General features: G+C 47.8%; 1 protein-coding gene across 1 annotated transcript in view; it reads left to right on the forward strand.

Moving 5' to 3' along the window:
* Window positions 1-9,735: 9,735 nt before the first annotated feature.
* Window positions 9,736-13,671, forward strand: part of etfb (electron transfer flavoprotein subunit beta) — a 65,971-nt gene continuing 62,035 nt past the window's right edge. The window contains exons 1-2 of the mRNA XM_063039055.1: window positions 9,736-9,836; window positions 12,212-12,370. Coding sequence (XP_062895125.1) covers window positions 9,783-9,836; window positions 12,212-12,370 — 213 coding nt within the window. The 5' untranslated portion in view covers window positions 9,736-9,782. The remainder of the gene's footprint in view (window positions 9,837-12,211; window positions 12,371-13,671) is intronic.

Raw genomic sequence — 13,671 nt, forward strand, 5'->3', positions numbered from 1 at the left:
GAGGAGGGAACACTGTGGGAGGCACAGTGAGGAGGGAAAGCTGTGGGAGGGGGTGAGGAAGGAACACTGTGGGAGGGGGTGAGGAGGGAACGCTGTGGGAGGGACAGTGAGGAGGGAACGCTGTGGGAGGGGGTGTGGAGGGAACACTGTGGGAGGGACAGTGAGGAGGGAACGCTGTGGGAGGGACGGTGAGGAGGGAACACTGTGGGAGGGGGTGAGGAGGGAACGCTGTGGGAGGGGGTGAGGAGGGAACGCTGTGGGAGGGGGTGTGGAGGGAACACTGTGGGAGGGACAGTGAGGAGGGAACGCTGTGGGAGGGACGGTGAGGAGGGAATGCTGTGGGAGGGGGTGAGGAGGGAACACTGTGGGAGGGACAGTGAGGAGGGAACGCTGTGGGAGGGGGTGAGGAGGGAACACTGTGGGAGGGACAGTGAGGAGGGAACGCTGTAGGAGGGGGTGAGGAGGGAGCACTGTGGGAGGGAGCGAGGAGGGAGCGCTGTAGGAGGGGGTGAGGAGGGAACACTGTTGGAGGGGGTGAGGAGGGAACACTGTGGGAGGGGGTGAGGAGGGAACACTGTGGGAGAGACAGTGAGGAGGGAATGCTGTGGGAGGGGGTGTGGAGTGAGTACTGAGGAGAACACTGAGGGGCAGTGAAGAGGAAATGATGTTGGAGTGCTGATGGGGAGGATAGAGCTTTGAGGAGGGAGCATCGCACTGCAGAAGGGTTGGTGAGAGAGAGAGAGAGAGAGAGAGAGAGAGAGAGTTTGTATGTATGTTTGCATGCTGAATGTGTGAGTGTATCTCTGTGTTTGTGTGAGTTTGCATGTGAGTGATTGTGAGTGTGTGTACATTTTTGTGAGTGTGAGTGTTTGTGTGTCTGTACGCGAGTTCATGTATACATTATGAATTAGTCCGTGAGCCAGGACCCCAAATTTGGGCCACCGGTACCATCTGGGGGGAATAATTATTATTGTGATTTTTGGGAAGGTATAGACCCCTGGTGCTCGAAAATATGTGATAGCATTTCAGCAGTGGTTAGCCTCATACGTGAATGGGTCAACCCATTTGCAGAGAAGCGGGACCTCATTAGCATCTCTATGGCAAAGGCAGCCCCCAAGGACATTGCCTCCGACCTGATGCAGGCATATGGGATTGGTGAGCAATGCTGCACAACCTTCAAGGATGAGAGACTAGAGGAAGACCCACTGGCAAAGAAATTCCATGACCCAATGAAAACCAACAAGCTGAAAACATTCCAAGTTGCTGGTGAACGCAGCAGGCCAGGCAGCATCTCTAGGAAGAGGTACAGTCGACGTTTCGGGCCGAGACCTTTCGTCAGGACTAACTGAAGGAAGAGCTAGTAAGAGATTTAAAAGTGGGAGGGGGAGGGGGAGATCCAAAATGATAGGTGAAGGCAGGAGGGGGAGGGGTGGAGCCAAGAGCTGGACAGGTGATTGGCAAAGGGGATATGAGAGGATCATGGGACAGGAGGCCCAGGGAGAAGGAAACGGTGGGGGGGAAGCCCAGAAGATGGGCAATGGGTATAGTCAGAGGGACAGAGGGAGAAAAAGGAGAGAGAGAAAGAATGTGTGTATATAAATAACGGATGGGGTACGAGGGGGAGGTGGGGCATTAGCGAAAGTTAGAGAAGTCAATGTTCATGCCATCAGGTTGGAGGCTACCCAGATGGAATATAAGGTGTTGTTCCTCCAACCTGAGTGTGGCTTCATCTTTACAGTAGAGAAGGCCGTGGATGGACATGTCAGAATGGGAATGGGATGTGGAATTAAAATGTGTGGCCAATGCAGGATCTCCCATCTCTAGAGATGCTGCCTGGCCTGCTGCGTTCACCAGCAACTTTGATGTGTGTTGCTTTAATTTCCAGCATCTGCAGAATTCCTCGTGTTTGCTAGCTGAAAACACTCAGTGATATGTGTAAGAAGAGAGAAGTGAAATCAAATGGGAGGGCGATCATCTTGAAAGCTGACAGGTCTTTGTCCGGACGCATCATAGTGATGGCACAAGAGCGCAGTCTATGTATGGAGGATATCCTTTCTCATCCCCTTGGACCATTGGCCTGGGTCCTGTCCACACCAGAAGGATTGCTGAGAAAGACAAATAAAGCTACTTTAGCCACAACCTTGCAGGAAAATGCAGCAGTAGAAGAGCAACTCCCGGGAAACTGCTACAGTGGTTGATGGAAGGAACTTGGTCTAAAGAGTGAAAGGTGATCAACGTACTTTCAGAGATGCTGCCACAACAATTCTGGGTATGGCTCTACAGGGTGAAGAGACTGGTCATGAGTTGCAGGGTATCACAGGCACACAGATGGTGAGGCAGTGGGAGGAGCTTCCTGACCAAAGTCAATAACAAAAATAGTCTCATGAGCTTCATAGTCCATGAATAGAGGAAGGCAGAGTACAGAGCAAAGCTACAGGAGAAGATTCTGTATGGAACTGTGAATGACAAATGTTACCAATCACATCTTAAGACAGTGAGGAGGTGTCAGCTCTTCAGTGTCAACAAGAAGAAGCAGATGGCCGCCTACTTCTCCATGCTGCCCATGCCACAAGAGAGGGACATCAATCTGTAGTGATCCGCTCAGAAGACACAGATGTCTTTATCATGTCTTTAGCATTTTGTGACAAGATTGAGGCCCCATTGTCCCAGAAGTGTGGCACAAGAACCCGTACAAGGCTTGTAGACATCAGGAAGGTTACTGCCACTGTTGGCATAGAGGTTTGCAGGGCTCTCATCGGGTTGCACACATATACAGGATGTGACACTGTGAGCACCTTTGCAGGCAAAGGGATGACAAGTGCCCTAAAACTTCTGACCAGCAACAGGGAAACTCAGGACACATTCTTAGAGTTGGGTCAGGAATGGAACCTCTCCCCAGAAATGATGGACAAACTGGAGGCATTTATATGTCTCCTGTATGCCCCAAAAGCATCGACCACCAATGTCAATGAGCTCAGGTATCACCTTTTCTGTGCCAAAAAACGTGAACTCGAAAGTCATCAACTCCCACCATGCAAGGACTGCTTAACAAAACATGCACAGCGAGCCAACTACCAGGCTGGTATATGGAGAAGATGTTTGGAGAAGGACCCATAAGTGCCAAGCCGTGTTGGCAGAGGATGGAAGATGGAGAGAGAAGAGGAACAGTTGGTGGTGCACTGGATGGAAGGCCAGCCAGCACCCGATGCCGTCCTGGATCTACTGGCCTGTAACTATCCATAAAAATGTTCACTCCCAAGATGTATGTGTGTTGCAAATGGCCTCACATGTACTGACATGTGTAGACTGGCAGACTGTGAGAACCAGGCATCCACCTCAGAGTGTGGAAAGTTCAGATGAAGATGTGGAAGACTTGGAAAGTTATTATGATTATTAATAGGTTATGAAAGTATGGAAAGCGAAGTATGGAAATGTCGACTTCACCTCTTCCTATAGATGCTGACTGGCCTGCTGCGTCCACCAGCAATTTTTATGTGTGTTGCTTGAAATTCCAGCATCTGCAGATTTCCTTGTCTTTGCGTATGGAAAGCAGTCTTTGATTAAATATTTTTCATTTTACAACCAAATGGGGCCTAGGTTATGGCCATGTGGAACCCCACATTTGAATAATTATACTGTAATTCTATATGCTATGACAAAAGCTTAAGGTTGTTTTGATTTAATACAACAATATCGAAAATATCATGACCTTGATAAAACTCACATAAAGCTACCACTGGTGCAATGCTATCACATATTTTCTAAATCTAGAGATGTATACCTTGCCAAAAATCACCGTGAGCATTACTCCCCTTGGATGGTACCGACCAACCCTACAGGCTGACGGATTAAATGTGATTGAGTGTGTGTGAGTGGTTTGAGCATGTGTGTGTGTGTGTGTGTGTGTGTATTTATGTGTGTATGTGTGTGTGTGTGTGTGTGTGTGTGTGTGTGTGTGTCTGTGTGTCTGTGTGTGTGTGTGTCTGTGTGTGTGTGTGTGTGTGTGTGTGTCTGTGTGTCTGTGTGTGTGTGTGTCTGTGTGTCTGTGTATTTATGTGTGTATGTGTGAGTGTGAGTATTCATGTATATGTGTTGTGTGTGAGTGTATTTGAGTCTGTATGAATGTGTATAAATGTGTGTGTAAGGGTGTTTGAGCATGTGTGTCTGTGTGTGTGTGTGTGTGTGTGTGTAAGTGTGTGTGAGTGTGTTTACATTTGAGTGTGTGTGTGTGTGTGTAAGTGTGTGTGTCTGTGTGTGTGAGTGTGTGTGTGTGTAAGTGTGTGTGAGTGTGTTTACATTTGAGTGTGTGTGTGTGTGTGTGTAAGTGTGTGTGAGTGTGTTTACATTTGAGTGTGTGTGTGTGTGTGTGTAAGTGTGTGTGTCTGTGTGTGTGAGTGTGTGTGTGTGTAAGTGTGTGTGAGTGGTTTGAGCATGTGTATGAGAGTGTGTGTGTGTGTGTGTGTGTTTATGTTTGTGTGAGTGTGTTTCTATGTGTGTGAGTGGTGTGGGTCCAGGATAGGACTGTATAGTCATCAAAGATCTCACCGTTAAAGGAGTGAACATCATTATCGGATTTCGATGGACAACCGAAGAAGTGCGTGTGTTTATGTGTGTGTGTGTGAGAGTGTCTGAGAGAGAGAGAGAGAGTGTTTGCGTGTGTGTATACGAGAGTGTACGTGTGAGTGTGTGTACCTTTGTCTGGAAAAGCCTCCTTTCACAGTAAAATTATTATCTAATGTGTTCTGTCTATGTCACCAAACACACCTCCAGATTCACTTTCCCTCAGGTGCTCACAGGAAAGCAAAGACATACAATAGAATTTGTGGGAAAACTATACTGACACACAACCGATGTGGAAAAGATGACAAGCCAAGCAAAAAGTACAAAAAGTAAAGAAATAATACCGAGACCATGTTGCAGAGTCCTTGAGAGAGAGTCCATAGGTTGTGGAATCAGTTCAGCGTTCAGGTGAGTAAAGTTATCCACTCCGGTTCAGGAGCCTGATGATTGAGGGGTAATTACCGTTGCTGAACTCGCTGGTGTGGGTCCTGAGGCTCATGTAGCCCTTCCTGATGGCAACAAATAGAAGAGAGCGTGGTCTAGATGGTGTGTTTTGTTGATGATGGATGCTATTTTCTTGTGGCAGTGGTCCTTGTGAATGTGCTCAATGGTAGGAAGGGCTTCTCCTGTGAAGGATGGTATGCAAACCCAAAGTTAACCTCTGTACACTTGATAATAATAAACCATGAATGTTATGGGTGACATTTTTCACTGTATCTCAGCATATAGAGTCATTCAGCTCAGAAGCAGGCTTTTCGGCCGATCTGATTCATGCTTACCAAAACGCCCTGTCTAGGCCCATCCCATTTGCCCATGTTTGATAACCATATAACAATTACAGCATGGAAACAGGCCACCTCGACCCTGCTAGTCCGTGCCGAACGCTACTCTCACCTAGTCCCACCGACCTGCACTCAGCCCATAACCCTCCATTCCTTTACTGTCCATATATCTATTCAATTTAACTTTAAATGAGAACATCAAACCTGCCTCAACCACTTCTGCTGGAAGCTCGTTCCACACAGCCACCACTCTCTGAGTGAAGAAGTTCCCCCTCATGTTACCCCTAAACTTTTGCCCTTTAACTCTCAACTCATGTCCTCTTGTTCGAATCTCCCCCACTCTCAATGGAAAAAGCCTATTCATGTCAACTCTATCAATCCCCCTCATAATTTTAAATACCTCTATCAAGTCCCACCTCAACCTTCTACGTTCCAAAGAATAAAGATCTAACTTGTTCAACCTTTCTCTGTAACTTAGGAGATGAAACCCAGGCAACATTTTAGTAAACCTCCTCGGTACTGTCTCAATTTTATTGACATCTTTCCTATAATTCGGTGACCAGAACTGTACACAATACTCCAAATTTGGCCTTACCAATGCCCTATACAATTTCAACATTACATCCCAACTCCTATATTCAATGCTCTGATTAATAAAGGCCAGCATACCAAAAGCTTTCTTCACCACCTTATCTACATGAGATTCCACCTTCAGGGAACTATGCACCATTATTCCTAGATCCCTCAGTTCTACTGCATTCTTCAATGCCCAACCATTTACCATGTATGTCCTATTTTGATTAGTCCTACCGAAATGTAACACCTCACATTTATCAGCATTGAACTCCATCTGCCATCTTTCAGCCCACTCTTCTAACTGGCCTAAATCTCTCTGCAAGCTTTAAAAACCTACTTCATTATCCACAACGCCAGCTATCTTAGTATCATCTGCATACTTACTAATACCCATCATCCAGATCATTAATATATATGACAAACAACATTGGACCCAGTACAGATCCCTGAGGCACGCCGCTACACACAATCTGACACACACCACTACTCTCTGGCGTCTCCCATCTAGCCACTGCTGAATCCATTTTACTACTTCGATATTAATGCCTAACGATTGAACCTTCTGTGTGGAACTTTGTCAAAGGCCTTACTAAAGACCATATAGACAACATCCACCGCTTTACTCTCATCAACTTTCTTAGTAACCTCATCAAAAAATTCAATAAGATTTGTCAAACATGACCTTCCACGCACAAATCCATGTTGACTGTTCCTAATCAGACCCTGTCTATCCAGATAATTATATATACCATCTCCAAGAATACTTTCCATCAATTTACCCACCACTGACGTCAAACTCACAGGCCGATAATTGCCAGGTTTACTCTTAGAACCCTTTTTAAACAATGGAACCACGAGCAATACGCCAATCCTCTGGCACCATTCCCGTTTCTAATGACATTTGAAATATTTCTGTCAGAGCCCCAGCTATTTCCACACTAACTTCCCTCAAGGTCCTAGGGAATATCTTGTCCGGACCCAGAGACTTATCCACTTTTACATTCCTTAAAAGCGCCTGTACTTCCTCTTCTTTAATCGTCATACAACCCTTCTTGTTTCCTTTATTTTACACAATTCAATATCCTTCTCCTTACTGAATACCAAAGAAAAGAAATTGTTCAAAATCTCCCCCATCTCTTTTGGCTCCGCACATAGCCGTCCACTCTGATTCTCTAAGGGACCAATTTTATCCCTCACTATCCTTCTGCTATTAACATAACTGTAGAAACACTTTGGATTTATTTTCACATTACTTGCCAAAGCAGCCTCGTATCTTCTTTTAGCTTTTCTAATTTCTTTCTTAAGATTCTTTTTATATTCTTTATATTCCTCGAGCACCTCACTAACTCCAAGCTGCCTATATTTATTGAAGATCCCTCTCTTTTTCCGAAACAAGTTTCCTATATCCCTCGAAAACCATGGCTCTCTCAAACTTTTAACCTTTCCTTTCAACCTAACAGGAACATAAAGATCCTGTACCCTTAAAATTTCACCTTTAAATGACCTCCATTTCTCTATTACATCCTTCCCATAAAACAAATTGTCCCAATCCACTCCTTCTAAATCCTTTCGCAACTCCTCAAAGTTAGCCTTTCTCCAATCAAAAATCTCAACCCCAGGTCCAGTCCTATCCTTCTCCATAATTATATTGAATCTATCGATATTGTGATCACTGGACCTGAAGTTCTCCCCAACACAAACCTCCGTCACCTGCCCTATCTCATTCCCGAACAGGAGATCCAACACTGCCCCTTCTCTAGTTGATACTTCCATGTATTGCTGCAAAAAACTATCTTGCACACATTTGACAAACTCCAAACCATCCAGCTCTTTTACAGAATGGGCTTCCCAGTCAATGTGTGGAAAATTAAAATCTCCCACAATCACAACCTTGTGCTTACTACAAATATCTGCTATCTCCTTACAAGTTTGCTCCTCCAGTTCTCGGTCTCCATTAGGTGGTCTATAATACACCCCTATAAGCATCACAACATCTTTCCTATTCCTCAATTCCACCCAAATAGCCTCCCTAGACGAGCCCTCTAATCTATCCTGCCATAGCACCGCTGTTATATTTTCTCTGACAAGCAATGCAACACCTCCACCTCTCACCCCTCCTATTCTTTCATACCTGAAACAACAAAATCCTGGAATATTTAGTTGCCAATCACACCCCTCCTGCAACCACGTTTCACTAATAGCTACAACATCATATTTCCAGGTATCAATCTATGCTCTAAGCTCATCCACCTTTCTTACAATGCTCCTAGCATTAAAATAGATGCATTTAAGAAACTCTCCACCTCCTACTCTCTGTTTATCCTTAATGGAGCAAACAACTTTATCTTTTTCTTCCTTCTCCCCTACATCTTCGGTCTGAGTGCTCCTGATCTCTGTTCCCTGCCTATCCTCCCTCACACACTGTCTACTAGCTTTCTCTATTTGTGAACTAACCTCCTCTCTCCTAGTCTCTTTAATTTGATTCCCACCCCCCAGCCATTCTAGTTTAAAGTCACCTCAGTAGCTCTCGCAAATCTCCCCGCCAGGATATTGGTCCCCTTAGGATTCAAGTGTAACCCGTCCTTTTTGTACAGGTCACACCTGAGCCAAAAGAGGGACCAATGATCCAAAAACTTGAATCCCTGACCCCTGCTCCAATCCCTCAGCCACGCATTTATACTAGATAGTTAATATTCTGTGTGTTATTTGGTTATTTTTTTGCTGTTTGCATGATTTTTTTTGTGTGTTGGGTGTTTCCTGATTTCTTTGAATGGTGTTCCTTTGCTTCCTGGTTGTCTGTTGCAAGAAGAATCTCAGGGTTGTTCCTGCATATGTACTTCAATAACAAATGTACTTTCAATCTTTGAATTTTCTAAACCTTTCCAATCCACATGCAGTACCTGTCTTATAATCTTTTATAAGTTTTTACTATACCTGCCTCAACCACTTTGACCGGGAACAAACGTTTCCCCTCAAGTTCTCGCCTCTCACCCTAAAGCTGAACCTCTGGTTCTTTCTCCATAATTTTATGCACATCTATAAGGTCAGTTCTCATTGATACATTCATTAGGCTACAGCTCAGCATTCAGCACCACCATACCCTCGGTATTAAAGGACTTGTTCCAACACCCAGGCCTCTGTACCTCCCTCTGCAACTTGGTCCTTAATTTCCTCATTGGCAGACCACACGCTGGGTGGATTGGAAATAACATCTCCTCGTCGCTGACAAACAACACCGAGGTACCACAAGAGAGCTCCACTCTCTTTACACTGCGTGGTTAGGCACAGCTCAAACGCCATCTATACATTTGCCGATGACAGAATACGCTTGGCAGAATTTCAGGAGGCGTACAGGAGTGAGACACATCAACTGGTTGAGTGGTGTTCCTGCAACAACCTTGCACTCCATGTCAGTAAGAACAAGGAAGTCGAGGGAACACACCCCATCCTCATCGAGGGATCAGAACAGCAGTTGTATTTCATCGGGAGTTTGACGACGTTTGTCATGTCACCAAAAACCCCAGCAAGCTTCTACAGATGTACAGTGGAGAGCATTCTGACAGGTTGCATCACCGTCTGGTATGGAGGGGCCACTGGGAAAAGCTCCAAAGGGTTGTAGATTTAGCCAGCTCTGTCATGGGCACCTTCAAAAGGCGATGAACTATTGGACGAGCGTGAGTTTGAGAGACTTTAGAGGAACGTCGCAATTAATGATAGTGCTCCGCTCGGAGAATTGAGAGCGACGGGCAGCCTGCGGGGCAGACGGCGCCGAAAGCGGGGGAGAGCGCGGGGCGGAAGTGGAGTGGGGAAGGTGCGGAAGTGCGTGCCGCCGTTAGTGTTCTGGTAACTCGGGGCGGGGAGAAGATGGCGCTTCGGCTGCTGGTGGCGGTGAAGCGGGTCATTGACTATGCGGTGAAGGTGCGGCGGGGCCGGAGGGAATTCGGAGAGGCTGAGAAAGGGGCAACGGGTTTTCGTACAGAGTCCGGGAGCAACAACATACAGCGGAGGGGTCCCCATACCCGGCTTGGGGTCTCTCTGCTGGCGGTAACCTCTCTATGACCTCAGGCGTTCCCCAGCGACGGACGTGATTGGTCAATTCCCCCACGCAAAGGAGACCTGTTCTCCCAAAACAGCAAGAATAGGGTTGTAAACAGCAGAAAATGTGCAAATACTGAAATTCCAAAGCAACACACACAGTTGTTGGAGGAACTCAGCAGGTTAGGCGGTATCTAGGGATATGAATGAACATTTATTTATGAAAACAGGGACCCTTCTTCAGGACTGAAAAGGATGGGGGGGGCGGTGGAGAGGAAGGAGGATAGTTAGAAGGTGATAGGTGAAGCCAGGTAGGTAGGAAAGGGAAAGGACTGGAGAGGAGTGGACCATGGGAGAAAGGGAAGGAGGAGGGGACCCAGGGGGGATATAAGCAGGTGAAAAGAGACAAGATGCCAGAGTGGGGAATAGAGGAAGAGGAGATGGAAATTATAGAAAGAGAAATCGATATTCATGCCCTCAGGTTGGAGGCTGTGCAGACAGAATATAAGATGTTGCTCCCTCACCCTGAGGGTGGCCTCATCATGGCACAAGAGGCCATGGACTGGCGTGTTGGAACAAGAATGGGAATCGGAATTAAAATGTTTGGCCACCAGCAAGTTCCGCTTTTGGCAGATGGAGCAGGGGTGTTTGACAAAGTGGTTCCCCCCAATTTATGAAGGGTCTCACCAATGCAGAGGAGGCTGCACCAGACACAATAGACAGGTTCACAGGTGAAGTGTTGCCTCACGTGGAAGGACTGTTTAAGTCCCTGAATGGAGGTGAGGGAGGAGGTGAATGGGCAGGTGTAGCACTTCGAGTGCCACTTGCAGGGATAAGTGCCAAGAGGGAGATTAGTGAGGAGGGACAAATGGAAAAAGGAATGATCTTTGTGGAAAGCAGAGAGCGGGGCAGGGGGAAGAGGTAAAGATATGTTTGGTGGAGATGGTGGGAATTGTGGAGAATTGAGATTCAGAAGCTTGTGGGGTGGTAGGTAAAGACAAGGAACTCTGCCACTGTTAAGGTGGCGGGAAGGTGGGGTGAGCATGGATGTTCTGGAAATAGAGGAGAAGCTGGTGAGGACTGCATCAGTGGTGGAGGAAGGGAAACACTTTTCTGTGAAGCAGGAGGGCATCTTTGCTGTCCTGGAAAGGAAAGCCGCATCCTGGGAAGAGATGTGGTGGAGAGAAGGAACTGAGAACAAGGAATAGCATTGTTACAGGAGACAGGGTGGGAAGAGTTAAAGTTAAGATAACTGTGGGAATCAGTAGGTTTAAGAAAGATGTCGGTTGATGGTTTGTCTCCAGAGATGTTGCCGGGACTTGAGAAACTCAGTTACAGAGAAAGGTTGAATAGGTTAGGACTTTATTCCCTGGAGCGTAGAAGAATGAGGGGAGATTTGATAGAGTTAATTTGATAAAATTATGATGAGTATAGATAGAGTGAATGCAAGCAGGCTTTTTCCACTGAGGCAAGGGGAGAAAAAAAACCAGAGGACATGGGTTAAGGGTGAGGGGGGAAAAGTTTAAAGGGAACATTAAGGGGGGCTTCTTCACACAGAGAGTGGTGGGAGTATGGAATGAGCTGCCAGACGAGGTGGTAAATGCGAACATTTAAGAATAAATTGGACAGATACATGGATGGGAGGTGTATGGAGGGATATGGTCTGTGTGCAGGTCAGTGGGACTAGGCAGAAAATGATTTGGCACAGCCAAGAAGGGCCAAAAGGCCTGTTTCTGTGCTATAGTTTTTGCGATGGTTTCTATGAAGGCAGAGAGATCAAGAAAGGGGAGGGAGGTGTCAGAAATGGACCAAGTGAATTTAAGGGCAGGGTGGAAGTTGGAGGCAAAGCTGATGAAATTGACAAGCTCAGCATGGGTGCATGAAGCAGCACCAATGCAGTCGTCAGTGTACCGGAGGAAAGGATGGGAAGTTTTACTGGGGGAGGGTTCAAGTGTGGACTGTTCTACATAGCCGATGGAGATGCACATCTGGGCTCTTGGCTACCCCTTGAATCTGGAGGAAATGGGAGGAGGCGAGGGAAAAATTGTTGAGAGAGAGAGGACCTGTTTTATCTCCTGAACGAGGGACAAGATTATTCAGTTTTACATCTCACCCTCTCCCCCTCCCCCTAACAGGAGGGATATTATTGGCTGGATTGGTCAGTTTTACCACCACCCCTCCCACAACACTCCTTCCTCACCATTCCTCCACAAGGAAACCCACTCATCCCTAATTCTTTCCCAACCTCTCTGGCACAGATCCGTGTGAAGCCCGACCACTCTGGGGTGGTGACAGAAGGAGTCAAACACTCAATGAACCCGTTCTGTGAGATTGCGGTGGAGGAAGCTGTCAGGATGAAAGAGAAGAAACAAGCGGCTGAGCTGATCGTTGTGAGCTGTGGCCCAATGCAGTGTCAGGTGCGGAGGAGTGTAGGAGTCAAAGAGTCGGGGAGGGGTGCAGGAATCAAAGAGTCGGGGAGGGGTGCAGGAATCAAAGACTCGGGGAGGGGTGCAGGAATCGAAGAGTCGGGGAGGAGTGCAGGAATCGAAGAGTCGGGGAGGGGTGCAGGAATCGAAGAGTCGGGGAGGGGTGCAGGAATCGAAGAGTCGGGGAGGGGTGCAGGAATCGAAGAGTCGGGGTGGGGTGCAGGAATCGAAGAGTCGGGGAAGGGTGCAGGAATCGAAGACTCGGGGAGGGGTGCAGGAATCAAAGACTCGGGGTGGGGTGCAGGAATCAAAGAGTCGGGGTGGGGTTCAGGAATCAAAGAGTCGGGGAGGGGTGCAGGAATCGACTCGGGGAGGGGTGCAGGAATCAAAGACTCGGGGAGGGGTGTAGGAATCAAAGACTCGGGGAGGGGTGCAGGAATCAGAGTCGGGGAGGGGTGCAGGAATCAAAGAGTCGGGGTGGGGTGCAGGAATCAAAGAGTCGGGGAGGGGTGTAGGAATCAAAGAGTCGGGGAGGGGTGTAGGAATCGACTCGGGGAGGGGTGTAGGAATCAAAGACTCGGGGAGTGGTGTAGGAACCAAAGAGTCGGGGAGGGGTGTAGGAACGAAAGAGTCGGGGAGGGGTGTAGGAATCAGAGTCGGGGAGGGGTGTAGGTATCAGAGTCGGGGAGGGGTGTAGGAATCAAAGAGTCGGGGAGGGGTGCAGGAATCAAAGAGTCGGGGAGGGGTGCAGGAATCAAAGAGTCGGGGAGGGGTGCAGGAATCAAAGAGTCGGGGAGGGGTGTAGGAATCAAAGAGTCGGGGAGGGGTGTAGGAATCAAAGACTCGGGGAGGGGTGTAGAAATCAAAGAGTCGGGGAGGGGTGCAGGAGTCAGAGTCGGGGAGGGGTGCAGGAATCAGAGTCGGGGAGGGGTGCAGGAATCAGAGTCGGGGAGGGGTGCAGGAATCGACTCGGGGAGGGGTGCAGGAATCAAAGACTCGGGGAGGGGTGTAGGAATCAAAGACTCGGGGAGGGGTGTAGGAATCAGAGTCGGGGAGGGGTGTAGGAGTCAGAGTCGGGGAGGGGTGCAGGAATCAGAGTCGGGGAGGGGTGTAGGAGTCAGAGTCGGGGAGGGGTGCAGGAATCGACTCGGGGAGGGGTGCAGGAATCAAAGACTCGGGGAGGGGTGTAGGAATCAAAGACTCGGGGAGGGGTGTAGGAATCAGAGTCGGGGAGGGGTGTAGGAGTCAGAGTCGGGGAGGGGTGCAGGAATCAGAGTCGGGGAGGGGTGTAG

Source organism: Mobula hypostoma (genome assembly GCF_963921235.1).
Source record: "Mobula hypostoma chromosome 8 unlocalized genomic scaffold, sMobHyp1.1 SUPER_8_unloc_8, whole genome shotgun sequence".
Lineage (NCBI taxonomy): Eukaryota > Metazoa > Chordata > Chondrichthyes > Myliobatiformes > Myliobatidae > Mobula > Mobula hypostoma.